Source organism: Rhyacophila brunnea, unplaced genomic scaffold, assembly GCF_057557595.1.
Source record: "Rhyacophila brunnea isolate RB1 unplaced genomic scaffold, BYU_Rbru_1.0 scaffold_22, whole genome shotgun sequence".
In the NCBI taxonomy this organism is placed as follows: domain Eukaryota; kingdom Metazoa; phylum Arthropoda; class Insecta; order Trichoptera; family Rhyacophilidae; genus Rhyacophila; species Rhyacophila brunnea.
The window spans coordinates 3,128,561-3,155,204 of NW_028232882.1; the positions used below are offsets into that span (position 1 = coordinate 3,128,561).

General features: G+C 34.2%; 1 protein-coding gene across 1 annotated transcript; it reads right to left on the reverse strand.

The window, feature by feature from the left end:
* Nucleotides 1-4,356: 4,356 nt before the first annotated feature.
* On the reverse strand, nt 4,357-24,722 carry Vps8 (vacuolar protein sorting 8). The gene is made up of 12 exons (XM_085949470.1): nt 24,565-24,722; nt 22,384-22,626; nt 20,867-21,053; nt 18,809-19,056; nt 18,164-18,403; nt 16,998-17,210; nt 15,551-15,772; nt 14,234-14,379; nt 12,858-13,074; nt 9,298-9,549; nt 8,520-8,738; nt 4,357-6,649 (listed from the first exon to the last, which is right to left on the reverse strand). The coding sequence occupies exons 1-12, from the start codon at nt 24,652-24,654 to the stop codon at nt 5,249-5,251; spliced, it is 3,678 nt and encodes a 1,225-aa protein (XP_085805596.1). The 5' UTR covers nt 24,655-24,722; the 3' UTR covers nt 4,357-5,248.
* Between the last annotated feature and the right edge of the window lie 1,922 nt (nt 24,723-26,644).

Here is a 26,644-nt window from a genome sequence, read left to right on the forward strand (position 1 = left end):
TAAACGAAAAAAATTATCTAGTAGTCTTTCATTTCAACTTTTGACTCCATTAATATTATTTTATGTATAGCTTACCTTGTAACAAAACAGTTTGATTTGTAAATTATAATTTAAATCATAATATAAGAATTTAATATTAATTATTATTAGATACTTCCCTTCATATTTTTATTACAAAATACCGGATAATCATAATATTAACTAATAGCTACTAAATGTTATGCTATGTTATATATAAAATAAAAGTGATTTTAAAAAAGAAAACTTAATGAACTACCAATGTTATATTTTAAAATATCAAGTTACATAATCAACAAAATAACTTAGTTAAATAAAGATTTATTCCTTTGACTGTTTTGAATAAAGCGGCAAGTACACCATTTACTTACCTACACAAACGTCTTAATAGACAAACTGTAAAACTAACTGACATGCTATGAATTAAAACATGAGGTCATCAAGAGTATCCTGTCCATTATGCGGTGCTAAAGGAGAGGTGAGGTTTTTTTGTCACTACAATCTATAAGAATAATTGAGGATGCAAGGATTATAATAGTAGGTTACCTAAGTGACATATAATTTGGTTTATTTGGGCACAACCTGATAACTGCTGTTTGAGTCGTTTTATGTTAAGAATAAAAATTGGGTAACTACAGTAATATCTTCCATTTGGTAAGAATTTGATATCTGGATTTTATTTGAAAATGCTCAAAACGCTATAGTAATAATATGATAAGTTAACAAACACAGCGGTTGATTTATCCAAAACATGACCAAACATGATCACTGATAAATGACATTATTTTCCTAATAATTAAGGAATAGTTTAAAATATAATCATTACTATATTCTTCCTCATTAATGTATCCTCAATGTTAGACAAAAAAATTGAATTGAAGATTTATGAGGCAATTCAAAGTTTAAAATTACTCTCCTGTAAATTCAACATTTTGTAGTTAACAGGTTATGCCCAAACAACACCGAATTAAAAAAATTTAAGAGTAGTTTTCAGATCACCAAATTATACATATGTATGCGTGAAACGTGATTAAAACTTGTAAATGGTGTATATTATGTAAAGATATAAACATTTTATTCTCAACATAATAGCCTGTTTACACGTGCGTGGATTTACCGCTGGCATTAAGTATTATCGACACTGTGCGGCAACAAAATGTGCATGCAACAACAAACGCATCTCGCTGATAATTGAAAAATGAGAGAGACACGACAATCAGCATGTTCTTGTTTAAGCAGTTATTGTCGCGAAAGTTTGATTTACACGCTATTCCCAGCAATAAATCCATGCATGTGTACAGGCGCTATAAAATACAAAAACAAATAGATATGACTATTTATTTTTTGAATAAAAATCAAAGATCACTTACAAAACATTAAAAAAAGTTGTGTAGAATAATTAACAATCGTATATTTAACTTTGAAGTTGATTTACTTAATCCATATGACTTCAATTATCTGAATATACTTACCAAAAGACATTAATATACTAAATACCCAAGCAATTACATTACATAAGACACATTATATCATGACAGGATCTGGTAACCAAAATTAAATATAAATTAGATTCTATTAAATAACAAATCAATAATTCCTGAAAATAATAATTTTTAAATATATTTTAATTTATGCATCTACAAGTCTATAAATAATATACTATTAACCATCTTCTAAATAGTTGTAACTTTCCTATACATAAATAACTCCTAAAAAATATTTATAAACAGCAATAGCTATGTAATAAAAATTGCAATAATAATAATATATTAAAATTCTAATTGATGAAAGGTTTGTACTATTCCACAGGTATAGATTTGAGTAACCCTGGTTTAACCTATACAGGATATATGCATAGTAAATACCAGTGGCGAAGGGTGACTTTTGGAAAGAGGTAAGCTGTGGAGATCAGAGAAAAAGAGCACAGTTGTTAGGTAACTTACAAGAAATAAGAAGATACTACTTACAATATTACCACTGATGAATAGGTGCACACTAATGACAACGACATACTGGTCATATGTTTCACCGCTGAATTTGTCAAATTATTTAAATCAATTATGCCAGTAGAATTCCACGCAGACTTTTCTTTAGCTAACAATACGCATGGCCAACAAAAAAGTTTGTTTAATGTATAACTGCCAGTTAAAAACGAATATTTATCATATAAATTGTTGTGAAAATGTCTAATATAAGTTTTTTTGCTGTATTCAAATCTAAATGGTCTAAATCCAAATCATGGTAGCCGCACGGCTTAAGCGTTGGCTTATTACGCCGTGGGTCCCAGGTTCGAATCCTGGGTCTGGCATGTACACATATTGTTTTTCAATCTGTGTATGAGTCAGGGTATGGACCTAATAGGTTGAGCAAGTGGCTGATATCCATTTATCGTAAAAACAAAATCTGTAAATACAAACCTCCACTTTGTGGAGATCCATATGATCCTATCAGGATCGGACATCCTGATCCTGAGCGGACAGCGGGGAAAGCACTGACGAATGATTTCGGTACAATATGAGATAATTTATCCACATTCAAAACAGTAATACACTGAATTTTGTATTATAAAATAAAACTTTATAACTGTCTTTGAAATGTCAGTATGACATGAACTATGAACAGCATGTTATGTTTGTCTATGACTGAAGTAAGCTAAAAAATAATAATCACGAAATACAATATATATTTTTAATAACAATTTATAAATTATATGTGATCGAACACAATAGTTTTTTTTTTTTTTTTGAATCATCCTTATTATTTATTATTTGCTTAAAAAGATAGTCATCGACAATAAACAAATCAAGATAGAGTGTAAGCTTGTCCTGTAGCACTTATAAATCTCAAACAAATATGCAGACATATATGAAGTTGGCGACGGAATAGCGATAGAAAAAACGGCGAGGATTATGTTCGACATAATTCTAAAAATAGCACTCACGTCTGTGACCTTCCGTCATTTATTTTTGATTCGAAACTCGACAAAATTAAACGCTCTACTTCTAAATTCTGACGATAGATGACACTCAATATTTTTATTATATTATCTAGTCCTAGACAATATATATATTTATTTATTTAAATTAAATACTTGAAAATAGAAGGAAAGTTTTAAATAATCGCATAGTATGGAGCCTTCGCCACTGGTAAATACACAACTAACCATAGAGCATGAAGATACCGAAAGTCGAAACCTGGGTCTTATCGAATACTACAGTTGATAAGTATTAATTATTATAAATATATTACATAACATTAATTCTCTGGCTATGATTCTCCCTGTGCTCAATAAAAAATCAGGATTTTCGTTCATAATCATGACCGGGTCAGTGCCGTTCTTTACTTTTCTACTTTTTCTTTACTTAACTTTTACTACTTTTATAACAAAAATTTTACTAATGGTTTTATAAACGCGTTTGAAAATTAATATATCATTATATAAAATTATTATTATATAAAAAAAATGTTTTTTTTTAACTAAACACAAAAAAAATAAGTTAAAAGGTATCAATTTTCAATTTTTTGAAACGGTTTTTGTTTGCCCCTGAAAATTTTAATTAATTGACTTCCGCGGTGTTGTTTCTTAAGCGACGATATCTAAAAATCTTAGCACCACTGCACATGGATGAACTGAAATATGACTATATTCTAAAACATTAGATCGAGAGGTTGAAAAGAATACTATTTTATGTAATACAAATACTTTATGCAGTCATCAAATGTTTAAAATAAATATAAAGGATAATAAGGCTTCAAAATTATATAAATAGATTATCTACAACGTTTAAGGAATGTCCAGGCTTATACTCTGAAAATACCTTAAAAAATCCATTTTGACCTACGTGGCGCATGTGGGCCCTTAATATCAAAACCATTTTCCAAACAATAATGATTTTATTCTTCTTTTTGCTCTCCTGCACAATTATCATTTTGTCGATGAGTCTGTTTTTGCTGTGTACCCTTCAGATGTGTATGGTTTAGGTCTCTCTTCACCTGGCACCGCTATATTTTGGATCCATCAGGGTAAGTCTTTGGTATCTGGAATTCTATTCTGCAGTATAAACTACAAAACTAATAAACAAATAATCCGCAACTTACGTTAAGTTAAAACAATTATTAGAGGTATATTATGATATATGAGACTGATGAATAAAATTAGTTACCTATATAAATTGAAAATAAACTCTCTGTATATACATTTTTATTTTGCAAAAAATATTACATTAATTAATTATAACTATAGTGACTAAATCTTGTAATAGTAAATATTTTTTTAAACAATTTGTGAAAGTAACATTCAAATTATTATTTATTCATACATCTTAATTATGTAATAGAAGTACTTAATGTATTTACAAAATAATAATATTGTATTTCCTTTACACTTTTAATGACATAAAACATAAGTTTTCATATGACATGATTTTTTTTAAAATTTTATACATTGTATAGAATAACGTAATATTATGTAACTCATGATTATTCACTTAACATTGAATACATACATATTATTTTTCGTTGGTAAATTATACACAAGTAAGTTGACGGTATGTAAACTGGGAATAAAACCACTTGTACATCGTGATGAATTGTGAAGTCCTGATAATACGTATAAACCCCGAAGCAGCTGCTCAGATCTCGAACGTGAAATCAAGTTAATGTATATCGTCTATTCAATTCAAAACTATCCTAATCGCCAATTTTTCAAAATATGTTTTTTTACATCAATCGATTCTCTATGAAATTTTCAACATTTCTGTATAAACCTAAATGCATAGGGATTATATTGAATTTAAGAAACAATTATTTTCATGCCAATTCTTAAGTATCCTATGTGACATTATTTTCCAATGTATTGAATTTTTCATAAATTTGAAATTGGAAAAAATTCCCCAAAATTTATTGTAATTTGAATAAATCGAATTAAGTATAGGTTCATAATTTCTAAATTTGGCTTTCCTGCAAATTTTATGATTTGGCGTTTAGGATAGTTTAGAATTGAATAGACGATATTATGTAATCCAATAGCGATGAGAGAAAATTAAAAAAAAATATATTTTTCCAAGATATAATATTATAGCAGACTTTTGTATGGTTCATGTTTTGATAAACAATTTTTTTAGATTCTACACCTAAATACATTAGGTAAAGTTTCTTCTAAAGATATTTCTTAATTAGTCTGACTGACGAAATGGAAAGTTTCACAATAGTATCAGTCGCTCGCCCCGATTCAGATGACCCCCTCCAAATCAGGTCGAGGAGGAGCTACGATGTACAATGGAAACTGCTGAGGTGGTTCAGAGCGTGGTCGGGCGGCGCTGGCAGAGGGGCGAGCTGATCGTATCTCCCTGGCTATCTGGCCGCAGCGACCGCATCTTCCGGCCACGGGATCACACTCTAGATGAAAAGCGTGGCCGCAGCAGTAAGCCCGCACTAGGGGTTTGGAATGAAGAGGGTTGTGGCATGTCGCGCACGATGCTAATGGAACCGGAAGGATTCGGCGAGCTCGAAGAGCGGTCGCCAGAGCGGCATGCAGTTCGCTTCCGGTCAACCGAGAGGCAGCGCTCACCGCTTCCGCACCTCCCCTTGCCGCCTCCAGTAATCCGGTCAGGGCCCCCCTGAGGGCGCCAGTATGTCCTCCGCCCCCGCACAGACGAGCCACCAGCCAAGGTAAAGGCAGATGGCGAGCGGCTCCTTCCAGTAAGAGAGCCGGCAGCGGAGCCGCTGGGGCTTCGGGGAGATCAGCCACTCCTTCGATTAACCTTTTCCAAAGTGATTCTGCGTCAGTGGGTCCGGAGACTTTTGCAGCACGAGTGCAAAGAGCGCAAGCTTCCGCCGCTAGCCGCTCGCGTTCCTCTCTTTCAGGAGCATTCAACATTAGCGAGATGGAAGCGTCCAGAGCGGCGGACAGATCCCCTGTGGCCTCCAAACACTTCGGTTCAGCCGCAGTAATCTTGCGCTTTCGAATAATATCTAATGCCGCCTCCGGTCTAAGAACGGATGGCGGGTCATCTAAGAAACCTAACACTGCATCCGGTCGAAGTCTGCAGAGCAAATCCAAATGTTTGGCGGAGGTATCGGCGTCTGCCGCTCCCAGCTTATTCACCATATCCATGAAAACCAAAGCTGCGGAATCATCCAGCACCGCTGCGAATACAACCGGAATCAACTCGGGCAGACGTCTGGCGAGAAATTTTGCGGTGCGTTCCGGCCACCGGCCCACCAGTCGGTCCGCGGCTGCCGCCACCTGCTTGCCGATTTGCCTCTCCTCATGCGGAGTGTGATTTTCTAAATACAAAAACAAATCCGTCTCGACTCCAACGTCGTTTAAAAAAGTCTCCAATATACCATCATATTTCTCCAATTTCTCCAGTAAATAGCGCACGACTTTTAACCTTTTAGTCTGTTTAGCTGTTCCCATTATTTCGGAGTCCATGAAGCTATCAGAGAGACTGTTGGTGCAGGTGAGTAAGGTCAGCCATGCCTTTTCGATGAGGACATCAGCTTCCAAAGAGAATGACTTGGTGGAAAAATGCTTTTTTAGGTTTGTAATCAGCTGGGTATCAGGAGGCAACGATCCGTTCGCCAAGTGAGTGGCAGTAAAAAGGACTACCTCAGCTATTTCTTCCTCCTGTAAGTATAAACAAATTTTGGTTATGAATGCATAAACCAATATGGACTTACTTATTCTAAAGGGAAATTACTACCATTCTAACAATTCTCATCTCAATGGTACTACTGCAGGCAATTCATTAGATACTGTCTTTTATGTCTTCAAGTTAAAAATGGAGTAACTTCGTAAAAAGTCTTCAATTTTGTCATATGAGGTGTATATTTCCAAAAACCGATAAGTCCACACACATAGTCAAAATCTGTAATGATTTACAATTACCAAAACCTGTCAAGAGTAAAAAAATATGTTTAAATAACTTACTGAAACAGATAAATTATACATACGATGAAACCCCGATTTTACATTATTGGAGGAACTGACAAAAAGGAAATGTAAATTGAAAAATTAAAAGAAATAATTTATAATTTATTAAAAAATCATTCAAATTGGTTGCATATTTTTGGCATTATTATATAAAACTCTTTAAATATTATGAATTGATTTGAAGGTTTGAAATTTTTTAACTTTATTTGAACGCATTTAAACACAATAACAATTTAACCTAAGTTAATAATAAACAAAACGGTACTGTTCGGTTAAAGCGGATACAGCGGAAAACGCATTTTGAAAATAGCCGATAAACTGCATTATTTGTTAGGTTAACCTAACCAAACCTAACCTAATCTAACCTAACCTAACCTAACCTAAACTAACCCAAACTAACAAATAATCCAGTTTATCGGCTATTTTCAAAATGCGTTTTCCGCTGTATCCGCTTTAACCGAACAGTACCAACAAAACGTAAAAATGCGACCATAATATTTGAACTGGAGAAGATGAAAAAATACGTTGGCTAAAGTAAAAAAAAAATTACTTCACTTCATTACTATCCAACAAGTATGTAATAAGAATTATACATATATAATTTAATTGAAAAATAAAGGTATGGTTTACCTACAACATTAGAATTACGAGAAAATCTATCAGGTTATTCCTCCACCAGTTTGAATGGTTCGATGGCCCAGTTCCATAGTACAATAAGTTAAAAATTTCAAGGTTTGAGTTATGTTAGCCATTATATTCGTATATCACTCCTCTTAAATTCCACAAAATTACAACTCGAAAAAATTACTAGTTGTCCCACTTTTTTATAAGTCAGTATAGGTGAGTCAAACGGTTTATCTAGCAATAAATATATCGACACCTCCTACGTAAAAGGTTGGAACTGCATTTTTTGCTATTATTTAGACTTGATTGCTATAATAAAACGATGACATCGAAAAAAAAAAACAAAAATTCAATCAATATTTTATAGGCATAACTAAATAATTACGATTCCAGCATTTAAATTAACGTTGTGTTATCATTAAAATCTATTGAAATCGTACTACTGAAAACTTACCGTTTTGCAGTTTCGCCCATATACGTAGGAAGTGTCAATATTATGATTATCTTGTAAAGATAATGATTTATCAACTAGGCAAAAACACCACATTTAAATGCCGTAAGGAGACCAAATCTTTAATATTAAAACCCTGTGGATTTTATATTCAAAAACTTTAATTCCTGAAATCGAAGAAGCATTTTCTTAATTGTTTTTGGATCAAGATTTTGCAATAAAACTCATATACCACCATAGTATGTTCCTAAATTAAATCAAAAGCAAACCGACGACCGTTGTTAGCATTCCTGGCCATTATCAAAAACAAAACAAACGATATATCGTTGCGCAGCATCCAAGGGTTAAAAAATTAATATTTTTCAAGAGAATTTGTAAGTAATCCCATGTAGTAAGTTTTCTACAAAATTTTTAGTCTTAGAACAAGGCTATCTGCTACTTAAAACTTAGCTGAAGTACTGGTGCTTTCACTAAAGTTATATTATTTACCGTAAACAAACTAGGATCCTCGGCAGTCTGCAGTACATTGTGTAGGGACATGGTCATCTTGAGGCGGTTGCGCTTTCCCATGGGACCCATGAAAGGTGGTTCCGTAAACGCCATGCCCAGCATACGCAACGTGGAACCCGCATCGTGCAGCAGAAGAGCTCGGAGATGCGGCAGAGGAGTCGATGAATCATCGCCGTCGTACAGGAGGCATCCCAAAATCTGATACATATTTTCATTTTTAATCACTTTTAATTGAAATATCTGTTTCATCTTGTGTCTTATAAAAAACAACATTTCTGTTGGAACCAAAGATTTAAAATAAAAACTTACTTTAGTTTGATATTTAGAGGTTTTAATGGACACGCATCAACAATAACAAAAAATACATTATCTAGTAGCTAAATAAAGATTTCTTCTCACTTTCAAACTACAATATGTAAGCCAGGGCCGACTATATTCAGGTTGTGGCACTGAATTGCGAATAATGATGGTAGTGCTATTGATTCTCTAATAAAATGAAGATTTTCGATAGCATATTTCATTCAAATTATTAACATTTACTTAAATATGCAACCATCATCATTTTCTACAAACAGTTTACCATATTAGATTCGAAGTATGCGTAATAACTAGCACTACAATCAAAGTTTACAGTTTCGTGTCACGGCCTGACTATAGTGGGCCATGTAAGCAAGCATACACAATAGAAAATCAGCCACAGATTGTATCGACACAGCATCAAATAGAAAGTCTCAAAAATTATTAATCGCGATCTAACCTCGTGTCTGATGGACGGCCTATCCTGTGGAGGCAGAAGTCCTCGCGGAAAATCTCTTCCTGCAAAACAGTCTGCAACGTAGAGCAGTAGAGCATCCCCAGGACAATTGTGAAGTTCTCCTCGTTTTCGGCAGGCAGGTCCGCCAACCAGAGGCAGTAAGTCTTTGAGAGGGAGAGGAGGGTCGCGGAGAGCAGATGAAGTGACTCGAACCCACGCCTCCCATAGACTTAGGCGTCGGCATTCAGTTAGGACCTATAAAGATAAAACACACATTATGTACAAAGCATTTGACTATAACATGAAGATGTCTTTAAATTTTAGTATTGAAACACTTCGATCATCATCATTATTTATGGCACTACAACTCTTGACGGGTCGTGGCCTCCTTCAAACACTTCCTCCATCCTGGACGATCCAGGGCCGACACTCTTCAGTTGCTTTGACTGAGCATTCTGAAATCTCCTGTGGCGCAGTTCAACCATCTCAATTTCAGCAGTCCAGGTATTTTATTTCTCCTCCTGCATTATTTACATGTGGCGAATCCAATGAAGTATCTGCATTTTCATATGCCACGTGATCTTTCCGCCCCCATAAAGTATGTACAGCTCCTCATTACACCACAACCTCCATATGCCATCTTCTGGAACAGCCCCAAAGATTCTACTCAAAACTTTCCTTTCAAAGATATTCATATTTCTCTCATCCTGTTTGCTGAGTGCTCAGCATTCTGATCCATACCTTAATACTGGGCTCAGGAAAGTTTCATATAAAGTTGTTTTCCTTTAGAATACCTTGTTCTTTAATAGCCAGAACAAAAGTGATATTTTGAAAGTAGGCAGTTTAAAAATGATACATGGCAGCAAGGGCGGGTCTAGCAGTAAGCGGACTAAGCGGCCGCATGGGGCCCCGATGTACCAAGAGGCCCCGAGATCTTGGAATGTCTTTAAAGAATTGTCTTACAAACCGGATTTTGATAATTTTTTGGTAATTTCTGTGATTGGGTGCAGTTCATCGTTTACTTTATTATGGTCTCGCTACTTAAGTCTTAGTTTCCGAACAATAAAAAATGCACTGAATTTAATCATATTTCCTGACGTTGTGTGAATGTTGGTTCAGCAATAACCGAGAAGAAGTGACTCACTAGTCACTAGTAAAAATGCACCGAATTTAATAATTTTTGCTTATCCATTAGCCATTAATTATCCATTATTAATTAACCATTATTAATTAACCATTATTTAATATCTCTTAAAGAAAACAATGACACTATTAAAAGCACACCAGACATCTATCGAGCCGACAAAGAAATGTCTTGCACATTCCCAAATGTAGAAATATTATTGAAATTTTTTTACAATCCCCTTATCTAATGTGTCAGATGAAAGATCGTTTTCTGTTTTAAATCGTGTAAAAACTTATTTGAGAAGTACTATGAGAGAAGAAAGATTAAATAATAGTATGGCCATTTTGTATATAGAGCAAGAAATTTTAAACCGAATTGACACTGCCAAAATAATTGACGAATTTGCAAAAAATAAAGCAAGGCGAAAATTTATTTAAAAAATATGTTTTTTTTATTTTATTTCTTCTTGTTATAGTTTATATTAATAAATTAATGAGAGTTTCTATGTATAAAACTTTTTTTTCTAACTTGAAATTGGGTACCCCGAAATTTTTACCGCTCAGGGCCTCCACTTGACTTGATCCGCCACTGCATGGCAGCTTGTCTACAGTTACCATCTTTGTTTTCAATATGAATGATATATCTACACGTTTGACATATTTGTGATTATTCATATATCTTTGCAATCAGGGGCGGCTCTTCCTTTGGGTACCTAGGGGACAGACCCCGGTCCCCTCATCATTCTATAGTCAATATTCAATTGAATATTCATGTTATACGTTCCTACCATAATACATTGATTTTGTATAAAATTAATTAAGTATATATTTTATTTGTACTGTTTGCCCATCCTTGATTCTTGTTTCTTGGCCCATCCCTAATGCTCTGTGTGAGTTTTGGCTCTACCTACATAGTACAATACAACGATACTTCTGGGGTCGAAATTCGGTGGCCCCTGTTATTCTCAAAATTCATTCATAAAGAAGCTGAACAATGCGTACGTCTGTAGGTGTGTAGGTCTGTGTTCTGCACGTGCTATGCACATTTTACTCGCATGTACCGATGCTGGACCGAGGACACTGTAGTAAATACCTGGTCTTGCATAAGTGTGAGTTTATAATATATTATGAAGTTATTTTGTCGGTCGGCTGTAAATTCATACCCCATGACCCACCGGTTTAGTTTATTAGTTAGTTGCCAGTAAGTGATCAAATATGTCATATATCTCCTTAAGTTTTAAAATATATTTGTTAATACATACTATAATAATTTATAATATTATCTTGAATGATAATAACAAAGAGTAGGTATGTGCTATTACAGTTAATTAAATCAATTCTAATTTGTATTACCTACCTACCTAAATATTAATTATTGTAATGTACTAGTTGTGGATAGATGAATTTCACGTTAGTAAGATAATTTTGATAAATATTATTAGGTATTATGATGAATGAGGTGGTTCATTTATTGAAATATAAGTTCAGTATATTGACATTTGAAGACAAACTAAAAGTGAAACGATTAGGACCTCACCAACCAGTCACCAACAGATTTAGTTATTGTGTATGAACTAATCAAAACAAAAAAAGTATTAACCTCCGAACAGTTTACCAAAAAACATGGTTGACGGCGAGTGTATTTTTGAAAAGACTATTTTTTTTTCTTGTAGCAATAAGATTCTTTCGAACGCAGGAGGCATATGACGATGAAGTATTAGCTAAAAAAGATATGTTTTTTACGCTTTGATTAATATTGATTAAGTAGGTACTTATTAGATATTTCACGCCATCTGACCCCACTTATTAAAAGATGCTAGAGCCGCCACTGTTTGCAATATTCGCACTAGTTCTGCTGAATAAACTTACCTACTACGTAAATAATTATGATTTAATTCTACATTGAGAATCCATTTAACAATTCATTATTTACCCAATCATTTCAGGATAGCCTGTTTCTCATTTCACTTGTCATCACTGTATTTTATCCATCGCTCTGTGTAGGCCCATATGTTCCTATTAGGATCAGACATGATAATTTACCTCTACTGAGTAGAGAAGGTTTTTTTCAATATCTTCGTTAAATTGTATTGTTCTCACTCATATGCGGATAGAGTTGACATCATATTAACGGACATTTTTTATGGGGAATGGTTATTAATCAATCGCCCAACTCATTGGGTCATTGCTCGGAGTGAAGCATACATGGAAAAAAATACCATGCAATTTTTTCCAGACCCAGAATCAAACCAGCTGCTTCGGAGATACATGCTCCACTACATTGGAGCCGAACTATAGGAAATAATATAAATTGCTTTATAAAACGAAGATTGTAATCTATCTTTTGCCTGATTCGATGTAATTAAAATGGATTTCAAGTAAAATGCATTTTTATTTCCAACAATATTGATATTTTAAGAATTAAAAGATTAATCTACCTGATGTAAGTCCATGCAGTCAACGGGTAGATGCAGAAGGGCTTTCTGCAGACGTTGCGGATCCGAGGCGACAAGCTGCGACACAATATGCTGGCAGACAGCCGTGGGGGCTCGCGGAAGGCTACCCTCTGCCGCTCTTCGCCCGGCCGCCGCCCCCACACAATTTTCCACTCCTACCGCCACCACTGCATCCCAGATTGGACCCCAGAGTATGTCACTAGGGTTTTAAAATATCAAAAACTTTTACTAACTAAAAACTACAATATCATATGCCATTAATTTTTATTCACAAGGAATATATCTTCAGAAATATCTGTGAGGAAAGCGATAGAAATAGACCTTGTATGGACGACCCCTAAGCTGAGATAATAATTGGCTTTAAAATTTCATCTTTTCTTAAATATCCATGAAATTCGCACGATATCTGTGGCTGATAAAAACTGGAACAAGCTGTGACTGTATCAGCCTGCAATTTTTCTAGGATTTTTTAGGCTGTCCACATTTCCAATGAAGTGGTTTTATGTTGTATCAATTAGCCATGAAAACTTGCAGCTACCATCAATCACAGAAAGGCTGCATACTTCGGCATATTTACCGCAGTGAGAAGTATGATTAAATGTAGTAATGGGTAAGGGTAATGCAGGGGAAGGTAGAGGGGTAGCAAAAGGGTAGGCAAAAGCAGACTCTCTTGTCTCAGCAACCTCTGTAAGTGGCTAATTGCCCATAACGTTGGTGATTTTATATGACTGGCCCAGGATAAGAAAATATACGGCAATTTGGTTGCCAAACTTTTTCTTGAATTAATAATTTGCAATGTCCATATATATGTTTAAATAACTAGTAAATTGAAATGATTTGTAAAACTATTTTCACTCTTGACTATCACATGGAAAAGAATGGTATACTTTCCGATTAGTATCTTTCTCGGAAGCTGTCCGACAACAATAAATCGGCGTTAAAAGGAAGTCGCTGTAGTCGCATATAGAAGATGTCATGGCGGCAAAGCATGCTAGAGGCGTTTTTAAATAGTCTATCGGTTCTCATTTTAGATGTGACTCCTTTTCTTCGAAATAAACCAAAAAGATTACTAATAATAATTCTAACATCACTCCTGATTGTTTTAGACATCTTTTATTATAAAAGCATCAAAGTGTGTAGACACGACAGGAGCGTAAAATGAAATGAAAAATTTGGGGGTGTTCCTCATTTGAAAACGGAAGTGTGATTAGCTGTACTGAGGGGATTGTTGTTTACAGTTTTAACACGTGGACAAAAAGTTGTTGTTCGACAATATAACACTACTGTATAATATATATATATGTCAAACTTTTATAGACCGCAAAGTATAATATTGAAGACTGATGTGTTATTCTTACAGCAATTGCATCTGAACACATGCATCGATGGTGGCCAAGGCAGTGGTGGAATCGCCAAGTTGCAAAGGATCGCTAGCCAACCGAATCAGTAGGGCTTCAGCTCGATGACGAGAAATCGCCTGCCTGCTTGATTTGCCTTCTAATGACTGGAAAATAAATTACAAATAATAATCTCGTGTATTACAAACCGTCATCATCAATAATAACAGAAAAAAATTGCTGAAGGCTGTCCAATGACCAATGATCAATGTAAAATGATCCACCGGCGACACAGATGTGTGAGAACGTATCCACGTCATATATTTTCTTAAATCATGATTCTCATCTACTAAATCCAAACCAATGAGTCTCTTATCATTATTTTCGGGCCAGCACAAATATTCATTGCAATAATTTCTTTTTCATGTACAAACATTGAGTTTTTTAATGATGTTTGTGTAAGTTGACTACAGTACACTCTCAGTAATCCGCCGCTCGATTATCTGACAACTACTATAATCCCCCGTTATTTTTACTAGTTGAAAGCACAAAATCAAGCTCTATAATTTTCCGGTATTCGATTGTCAAATTCAGTAGTCCACCGCGTACAAGTATACAACGCACATGAGTGAGGTTTATTTTGGAAACTTCTCCTTCGTAAAATGTACGTTCATCACGAAGAAAGTAATGTACCAGGGAGGAAAGTGCCCAAGGATCGCATCACAATTATGCCGTGCTCCAATGCAACCGGGACACACAAACTGAAGCTTTTGGTCATAGGGAAAGCCAGGAATCCTAAGCCATTCAAGAATATCTGCCTCACTGAGCAACTGGTTGTGTCAAGTGATTTACTGTTTAATATTTAATTTATAAATATGTATAATTTAATAAAGACTTGATTTTGATTATCAATAAAACCGTAATTTGCTAGTACAAATTTCTCAAAAAAACTATTTTTATGAAATGCCTGTTTTAATTTTTATTATATTTTGTATGTATACACTATCATCCGCCGCTTTCACTAATTGGACACTTGTCTGGTTTTTGAAGTGGCGGATTACTGAGAGAGTACTGTATTATAATTACCTATTTGAATTATTATTTATTCAAGACTCAACAATACACAACATTTATCCGGGTCACATATACAAACTCGTTTCAACTGCAATAACTATGATAACTACGTTATCGGAGATGCTGTTTTTTTTAATACCATTACTAACGTCCCGAGAAGATTGTGTAAATATAAAAATTCTCAAAAATGCCTGGGAAACTGCATGGAAAATGCTAATTTAGATTACAATAAAATGTTAGTACGTAAATGTTTGGTATTCATACATTATATTCACCAGTCATTGTCTCAAGAGCCTGCACCCACCGCCCCATGTCTGCATGATGATGAGCCGCTGCATGAGCAGCCCTTACCCCCACGCGATGCAGCCCCGCCCTCCCCAGGAGAAGAAGAGCCCCCGACAGGCCGCCACCCGCAGCTGCACCCCCTAACGCCCCACACCCGGCTCTCGACAAGGCTTCTGATACTTTACCGCCAGTCGCAACGCCCTGTAATAAAAACCACACCATTATTTTAACTTAAGCAAATATAATACATGTAATTAGTCACTGTCATATTTGTATACTTCTATAAAATAAAATACCAAAAAGTTGAATTGCCAATATTAATCCCAAAACAGGATAAAAGTGATATCACATTGTCCGCCTATATGGGTCGGTTTCTGTTCATATTGATATGAATAGATTACAACAAATATGACGTACAGTAGAACATCAATTACCCAATTACCCGGACTAATTGGGATGACAACACTTCAAATTATGATAAATTCGAGTCGTAATATATTTTTGGGTATTCATCGCGTGTTCTTCTTATTTCTTTAGTCAAAGTTTCGGACTCAGACTCAGAGACGCAGAAGCCATTCTCAGGAAATAAAGTATTGGATTTACGAGTAAGATCATATTTTTTTGTAGTGGTTGTTAGAGTACGCATATTCTAAGAGATCAGGAGATCAGCATCACAGGAATTACATTTTTTTCTGATTAGATTGATTATATTGGTTATTGCAACCAGACTTTAACTAATAATTAAATTGTAAATTGATTTCCAAAAGGTTGTTTGGAAATAAAACAACTTGGTTAAATTTATGAGAGGAAATTATAGCTCACTAGTATTAGTAATCAAAAAAGAAAAATTAAAAATACCAACTGATGAGAAAAATCAACTTTGTGTTATAGTGCCTGTACACGTGCATGGTTTTACTTGCACCAATAGTGTGCATTTTAACATATCGCGTTAATTACTGATTACACGTAAAGTCTCGCCAATCTCATTCTTCAAGAGTAAGCGAAACGCGATGTTGTCATTTTATGATAATATTTGACAGGTCGCAAAAATTAGTTAACCTCAACATGAGTCTCTGGGCAGTGTAGTTTGTTTTTTTACCGGCAGATTCGCTACTATCGTCCAATTGTCGTGTGAAAATTCAGAAGCTTCTGAACTTTTTTGATTCATGCATGCAATCTTGCGATTTGCACGATAATGCGTGTTTACATGGGCATTTTTTTGTTATGGCCGCGATAATACGTACTGTCAACAGTAAATCCATGCAAATGCAAACGGGGTATTATGCTATAAATTTGTCTACATAAAGCACTACATTTTTATTGCCTACTAGTTGAACACCCCCTACTGCCCCCAATGTAATACTCCCCAGATCTTTCCGGACCCCACAACGGGAACGGATTAGAAAATTATTAAAATGTTACAAACCTTAAAATGGGCATTGGCGTATATAAGCTGGGCATTTGAGAGATCAAGTGTCTCCAAGACAGTGGCGGAGGATACATCCCACAAGTGCAGTGTCTCTCTGTCGTCTAATAATGCAAGACGCCTCGCACCGAGCCACCGAAGGGCAGCCAACCGCCACGGGAGAGCTGCCCGCTTTAGTGGAAGGGCCTCGGGGCCTGTGGTGCCCCATCGAACCTGAAAGAGATGGTATTATGATGTACATGTTGTCACAAATTGTTGGTTGAAAAATATTTGTCGTTTCCAAATATTCTAAACATTGAAAATTCGATTTGACTGCCTTTCTATAAAAAAAATATTCACAAGCCACAGTTATAGCCAGAGTATACGTTTTATAACTTTGCACTTTTTTGCACTCATTACAATACTGATTTACCTCTGCCTGATTACTTCGCATAAAATTAGATCAAATAATGATGTTTACTTGTATTATTATACGTAGTAATAAATAAATAAATAGATAATGTATGAAAAAAATATGTTTTTAGAATATATTACATCATTTTCATCCTAGAGCCGGAGTGCAAACTTATGATGCATATATACAAGTCAAATGTCATATTTCATGTTTGAAATGGTCATGTATGTATAGGTAAATCAGTATTCAATGGCATCATTGGCGATTCGTGGGTGTATTGGAATTGTTTATGTTTACTGCAATGCCTGTTTCTATGCTAGCAAACAATACCACTACAACTAGAAGGCGCTTTTATCCTGCTCATGGTGCCACTATATACTGATTTACATATTTCATAACAAATCCAAATATCATGGTTTTTTTGGCAATACTCGCATATTTAATAATTGATGAAATTGACCGTTTGAGTGAATCTAACTACCTGTATTGAAATGCTTACGGTTTGTGACAGGCGATATAATAGTGTGAAGTTTGGTATAAATTTTCACTTGTAGCTATGTTAATTATTAGCCTACATAGTCTTTTAAACTACACTTTCATACACGTAGGATCTGTCTAATAAAGAAGGTATTTTGTAATACCCTCAGTTAATTGTAAAAAGAACATATTAATTTTGATCCACCTGTGGGATTCGAACCCATAACTCAATGAATAAGAGCCGTAAATTACATTGTCTGAAATCAGCACAAGATTAGTAGTCAATTGTACTTACCTGATGAAACTGAATATTGGACCCCCTAGCTGAGCATAACACTGGATCACGTCGAGTGGCTGTGGGCGCAGGCGGCGGTTGCCACGACAATAGCGGCAGACTGTCCGACGGGCCGGACAGAAGGGCTTGACACGCAGCACGTGTCTGCCTGATGTTGCTGGAGCCACCCCACACCACCACCACTCGGCTTAGTGTGGCCAACGCCAGAGCTCCATCCCAACCGGGCTCCACGGCACAAACCTAATAAAATATGTGGGTATTAGGGTCCAGCCAAACTGAATAGAGTGAAACGCTTGGGTGGAATACCTTTCAGTATCAAACATGACTAGGTATGACTAGGTAGAAATGATAAGTAGATACTATTATCGTAGAATACGTTAACTATTATTCAATGCACTCATCAGGTTCCGATACCGCAGAAAACACAATTTCGACGCTGGTTCTAGGTGACAAATAAGTATTCATACTGCTCGTACGCAAACCAAAATATGTGCAACGAAAAGGGCTTGCCTATTTTATTATGTTGTTTTTTAAATATTTGAATGCCTTATGCATCAATATAAATAAATGCTATTCAAAAAAAAAATATTTTCACTGAATTGCATGTTTGCTTGAAAACTGAATGATTGTTTATAAAAAGCTCACCTCTCCTCTAGCACCGGAGAACAGGCAAGAAACTTTAGATGACCTGACGCCGAGTGTTCTGGTGAAACGAAGGAGCCAAACAGATCCCCCGGTATCGGCTACCACTGCAGCGTTAGAAGCGCCTCCGTCTGCAGCGGGAGTCCAACAGGCTCTCAACACGCCCCAGGGGCCGCCCCCACATGCCTCTACCTGCCTCAAGACGGTCCCTTCGCATGACTCGTACATTACAACAATGCCACGGGCAAAACCTGAAACAATTAACCAAAAAATCAAGATATTATTATCAATAAAATGTACCCTTATCAAGTTAATAAAAGTTTTCGAACTTTTGTAATGTATTTGAAAATAAATAGAATAATTAAAGATAATTTCATATGAATTATAGTTATTAGATATAATTATATATAAAAGTTTATATTAAATTTCACAAATCAATATATTAGTTGACAGATATTTTGAATGATAGGCAGTTGATTGAACATGTCTCTGAAACTATGGTTGCGGATTCGATCACACAGTTGACAAAAATTATAATATGTAGTTTTTAAATGTGTGTTTGATGCAGAGCAAGGGTCCAATGAGTCGAGTGAATGGCTAACAACCGTTCTCTATGAAAAAACCTGTTAATATAACATACACTCTATGGCGGCCGATATGGTCCAATTGAGCAGAATGGTAATTAAAATAAATATTCGGTTGTGGCACTATTATCAAGACTATAAGAAAAACAGATTTGTCATATTGTTTACTAATAGAATGAAACAAAACCTTCTTTGTTATTTATCATCATATTTATTATGTTGAATATAAATCCAGAAGAAATTCGGGAAACTGCTTTAAATACGTACATGATTTGTTTCAAAATGTGTTATTATATTATTATTATTAGCAAGAACTGATAATTGAAGAAGGTTTTCTTCAGCATTGTAGAATTCGTGGATTTTTTTAGAATTGTTTCAACATGGATATCAATCTAAGGAAATGCTATCTCAATTAACACTACATATTACATTATCTACATTTGCATTAGTACAGTATATTCCTGATTCTGGTTATCTGAATTGAATACAAATTACATACCTATATAATTATTGTACTACATACAATGTTAAATGTTCTAACCGTATTTATATACCTACATAGTAATATTCAAATAATTACAAGATAAAAAGAACTTTCTATATACAACGTTTTTTAATTTCCTGTTGAATTATTATGCTTAATATGCTCAAACTTGTACTTGATATGAAGTAAATAAAAAACAAACAAATATAGAATACTGAAATGTCATTTTGACATTTCATTTTGATTTCCACAGTAACGCACGTATATATTAATAATTTAGTTGCTAGGACCACCTCCTTAGCAACCAATAATAGTCTTTTACTTTTTACGGATTTTTACAACGTGTTTATTAGGTCGTATTCTTATTTGTCCGGTGGTTGTTTATCCAGTACAAATCTTGCAATCGATTTTTAACTAACTTCCCGACTAACTAGACATTTGAAACATTTAGCTTATAATTTTTATTTAGCTTATAATATTTAGCTTATAATTTAACTTTATAAGTTTAACAATTTAACAATTTTTTCCTGAACAATTTGGAAAAACGGACATATCGCGTTTTGCCATCTTACTACAAAAATATAAGTAGTAATTCTTAGCTTTCTCTCTAAATATTAGTAAAGAATGGATGCCAATGTAATTGAAAAATGACAAACGTAGGTCATACCTAACTATATAAAATATTAAATTGTAACAAAACAGTAATTATTCTGTGAGTGACCAAAAAAGAGTAAAAAATATATAAAAAAAACAAACAGTTACATGATTTTTAATTTTGCTATCTCCTGAACAATTTTAAATATGTGACACCTGAACTTTTACTTCTGACACACAAAATCGATTTCTTCAATATTCTATTTTATTTTACAATACAATGATTACTCCATTGGTAATTAACAAAGCTTTTTATTAATAATTGGCAACACTAATGACGGTCAACAATCACCTACAAATTATTAACATCGAAGTTATTAGGTACAATTCAAACCTCACCGGCCAACAATCTCGTCCCATCTTCGTTGTAATCCAGAGTAGTGACGGACGCGTGTTCTCTATGCTGTTGGCAACACCAGCGCAACGCTTGAGCCGCAAAAGCCATCACCAGTCCATGAGATGTGCCGATGGCGATGCGCTCGCCCCAAACGGCCACAGCGCTACCCACGCCCGCCCCGATTCGTTCCTACATTAAAACCATGATTTGTATCAGGCATCTGATATTTTTGGCATAACTATAATTACAAAACTGTACTGAAAGAGATATTTTTTGATTTCAAAACAAAATAGTTAAATAATACTTTTGATAATTTCTACTAATTGTTTCTAACAGTTATTGTGCATATTGTGGGATCCACCAGTATAAGTTATCCGCTGAGTGAGGGGCGCCCTAACATTTGACATATCATTCAATACTTTTTATACTGTAATGAGCTTAGTTCTAAATTCGGTCACCGGACGATTTATGATGGGATATTTTGATATTATTTGAATGGAAACAACACAAAACAACTTAACATACTTAACAAACAAAATGTAAAAATGGTGTAAACAATAAAAAATAAAAATACGACAGTAATATTCGAACTGGAGAATAAGAAAACATACTGTGTGCCTACCCAGAATGGCTAAAGTAAATAAGCAAAAGATCTCCTGCCAACTGCATTGTATAAACTTGGCCTAGTATACTACAGCCGTGTCTTTAAAAAAGGAATGCACATTACGCGTCTGAAAATTTTAAAAAAATTATTCAATTTTAACTTGTTGACCGCAGAGAATTTAATTACTATGTAATTACCACATTTAAAGAACATGCTAATTATATCGAATGGCCAACTAATGAGGGCACAACAGGTGTGCCGTCCGCGTTGAAAGGATTAAATATGTATTTCAGACGTAAAATGCGGAAAATAAAAATGTAAAACCAGAAATTAAATGTACTAACGTGAATTCCGGGCACATAAAATCAAGGTGCACTGTATTGTGCAGTATTTCGTGTCATTTGCGACTATGAGGTAGGTAGGTTTTTTAAATTTTAACCATCCACGGTTAAAACATAATATTGTTTTGAGCCCACGATGGCCACGCGGTTTAAGCGTCAGCCTACAACGTCGAGGGTCCCAGGTTCAAATCCCGGGTCTGATAAATACACATATTATTTTTCAATTTGTGTTCAAGTCAGAGTATGGACCTAATAGGTTGAGCAAGTGGATTTTACAAGAAATGGATGTTAATCAATTTCTCATAAAAAACAGAAATCTGTAAATACAAACCTCCACTTTGTGGTGGACATGGTTAAAAGAAAATTGTTTCAAAATCATAAGTCAAAATGATTAAAAATAGGATATCAAGAGAATCAAAAACAATACTAAATAATTTTGAAACCATAATATTATATAGCCAATATGAGTACTACTTTGCATGACAGTAAAATCTGTATTTTATTATTCACCACATTACTATGGCAGCATAGTTCCACATATTCAATCACGAGAATTAAGAAATGAATTTCTCACCGATGCTGCGGTTATCTGCTGCGATATCCCCTGAAGAAAGACATATTTGAGAAGGGAGCCAGATGAAGTGGAAGAATTAACAGCATTCCTGGGAGGCGTGGGAGACGGGGAAGGCGTGGGTATACCAAGGCTGTCTAATGTGCTTGTCTCCCATTCTTCCATTTTGGCTTCGTCACAGGCCAGGACGCTCTCCAGTGATGGCAGCTCATTGACTGCTGGTATGCCATATTCTTCATCGTTAAGCTATGAACAAACATATTATGATAATGAAAAAGACTATTTTTATCAATAATATTTTTTCTATAATATTTTACACAACTGAAATAAATGGAAATATTTTGAGACCATTTCTCAAATAACAAACATCTAATGAATAAAACAAAATATGAAAAATATTATGAATTTGAAAGCTAAATATTTTAAAGAATTTTAGTTTAGCTATAATATAATATATTCAGAGGTTTTTTAAACCCCAAGTCAAAGCTGGCGGCGAAATATTGAGGAAATAAAACTATAACGGTATGTTTTCGATACTCACTTCATTGTAATAAGTATGACTACAATACCTTGATGATCCCAATGATGGTGTAATTATGAAATCAGAGCGTGTCCACCAAAGTGGATTTTTTTTTGTCAGATCGAAAACTATATAGGTAGGTACATAGAAAATTTCAAAAAAACTCTGCTGTACTCAAAATATAAATCTTTACAATCAATAGTCATGCCAGCAGTAAAGTGTAAATTAATATTATTTTTTTAATCAATACTGAAAATACACATGAGGCGTCTAATTCCAAAAAGCGATAAGTCCACATTTGGTCAAAATCAAGAAAAAAATATGCACGTATTCTTTGTATAATTTTACACAATATGTATTGATCTATAAATTCCAAAATGCGACATAACCCTATGAAAAAAAATATTTTATGTCTCGATTTATTACAAAAAGCGCCAAGTCCGTTTTTCGTATTATTTAAGGGGGGACATGCTCGTCGTAGGTCAAAATTGAGTTTTTATTGTATTTTCAAACCATGATCCTGGACACTCCTTAAACGTTGTAGATAATCTATTTATATAATTTTGAAGCCTTATTATCCTTTATATTTATTTTAAACATTTGATGACTGCATAAAGTATTTTTGTTACATAAAATAGTATTCTTTTAAACCTCTCGCTCTAATGTTTTAGAATATAGTCATATTTCGGTACATGAATGTGCAGCGGTGTTAAGATTTTTTACGTTTATTAATTTTTAAACGCATTTATAAAACCATTAGTATAATTTATGACGAGATAATTTCAGTAAAATATTCACAATAAAAAATTATATTGATAATCTCTGTGATCCCAAATTTGACAAGAATTAGGCATTTTATTATTCAAAAAATGTCTTTGACCATTCAAGTGTGATAAACATCCTACGAATAATGATTGCTTTATAATAATTATTGACCTAAGAATAAGGTAGTGTTTTTTTGAAATACACCATTTCTTTTGGCATTCCTCAGTGGTTAAGCTACAACATACGGCCGTAGCCATAAATTGACAAACTATAAGTAAAGTAGGAAGTAAAATTATGTTATTATTTAATTTTAAAAACTAACCAGCACCATCTGCAATTTGTATTCTTAGTTCAATGAAAACAAATAAGTGTGACTGACAAAGTTTAGTGTGCACTATTTATGTCGGATAACAGCCTACCGCCACTTCAACATAGCATGTATGAAGATGAATATTTAGGCATTTATAAAATATAGCACATCATTACACTCTGACTCACGTGGAATATACCAACTGTCAATAGTGCGCAAGTAAGAATATAAACCTAGGGAGGACATTGATAAAACCCACTAGGTATCTGAATCAAAATACGCAATGATTTTATTGGAAAGTCAATATGATTATTTCCGGCACCGAGACCGTCTGTGTGATGAACTCCTAGTTTTAAAAGTAATCTAAGATGCCAATCAGATTGTATCCTTAAACTCGTGTTATTAAATGTTATAAAAATATAGCAGAATCACTTTGACCAGCTTAATAATATAGTATATACTAAGCTCGGTGTATATTATTTTTTTTACAGCTGAAAAATGCCAACTGCACCGGTAAATAACGGAGGCGCTCAGAAATTGTGCAATAGTAAACATTCAATAACAATAATAATACAGTGTTTTCGCTTACATCTTCAAATTCCAAAAAGGGTAAGCTATCTATAGACCCTACATCTGAATCGACGAGAGACAAATTGGACGGTGCCTTCAATAAATCCATGATTTCCGAAGATGTCACCGAGATTCCCTATCGCTCTATCACCATTTTTAATTTTGACGTTTGACAGTTTGACGTTTATCTTTTTGTGTTGCTAGTTGCTAGTGGTAGTGCTATTGTCATGGTTCTTGGCGCATTCCTGGAAAATAATATAAAAAATATTTGTTCTGCGTGAGATTATAAAAACTAACCTGGTACTGCCTACCTACTGAAAAATAGGATACCTATCGTAGGTACCTAACGTTTAAAAAAACCGACTGAGTTATAATATTAGACTTTTTATTTTTTCCGAGGAACATATTATATTAAAATTATTATTATCTAAACCAGTATTCTTCAAAGATGGATTCTTACTAATAGTTTGGACTAGGTAGTCTTTAATTTTTTTGAAATCGCAAATAAACTTTACTGATGTTATCTACATTTTTCATTATATGGCAATAACAGTACTCTTTTAATTTGACAGATAGGTTTTAACCTAAAAGAGTTTAAGGTTGTTTTAACTGGAAATCGAAGATATAGGTTATTGTTTATACAAAATTATTTTGGAGAAGAAGCATAAGTCCAAGTAAGATAAAGTGTTTTAAGTTTTGCGATAATTCAGCGTCATGTGTGGTTTGGTTTTTACAAATGTCATTTGTTTTATATTTCAGGTCAATATGCAGTCTCTATTTAGGAATCTGCTTAACAAGATTCCTCAAATTTCCAACTCCTCGTTGAGTAATGTATCATCGAGATCTTTCGGAATATTGACACCAACTTTCAACTTAGTCTCGCAGCGTTTAGGAAATCAAAGTGTTCTTTTGCGGCCATCTCTACCTTCCATGAATCAATCCTGCGGATTCAAGGTTAGGGGTCTTCTAAAGCGAAGATGCAAAGACTGCTACATCGTAATAAGAGATCAGAGAACCTATATTATATGTAAAACTTTTCCTCGGCATAAACAAATGTCCATGGTGGAAAAACCCCATAACACTTGGATACTAACCCATGCCACACAGGGTACGGTCAGACCATGGTAATACAATATTCTATGTAACACTGTAACAGACACTAACAACGCAGTGAATATCTGATGTTATACAATGTTATATTATTTAAAATTAGATAGATACAGTACTCAATATCGTCTATAAAATACTTCATAACTGTTGAAAACTATTTCTTTTTAGTTTAGAAATCGAAATGAATGTCACACATTTTACACAATGTCTAATTTGCATTAATTTACTTTAACAACTCACTATTGCTGCCCTCTGTAGCCAAAAGAAGACAGTAAAAAAATCATATTTGAATCGATTGTCAAACAAAAATCCTATGTTGGGCATATTTTTTTGTGTTACAAAAAACAAACTCATCCTACGAAAACTGACACTCATTCGCTGCCCACTAGATAATGATTTTTTAATTACCACCTTTAAAATGCACATTAATTACATTGATCGGCCGCCTGGTCATTACGCGCCAGGTGCGTCTTCAGCGTCCAAAGTATTAATTCTAGAAAATTGTTGACCTATTGGAGTTTTTTCTAGTTTGGATAAAAATGGCATCGTATACTACTCTTAACTTTTGGCCATGTTCATTATTTAATGTGAAAGCATATTATAAATTTTGATTGCATTACAATAGAGTTGTGTGACATACATTCATTTTGATTTCAACATTTAAACGTAATAATTTCAGCCCATTTTCAAGTATTTCTTTGACAATATTTAGATACTATTATTTGTAGAAAGCAATCATGATTAAACCATCAAATTTTTAATGATAAACAATAGGGAGATAGATTCCACTATGGATATCTATCTTCCAGTCTTATGTAAAGCATTTTCACCTGCTAGAATAACTTTTAACACATTCATCTCACTTCTATATTTTTGTAATCAAAAATGTTTTAGTTGTTGAACAGCATTTCATGTATATGTATGGAATCATAGAAGTCAAAATAAATTATATAAAAAAAATACTCTGGTTTAATTACCTACTGCATATT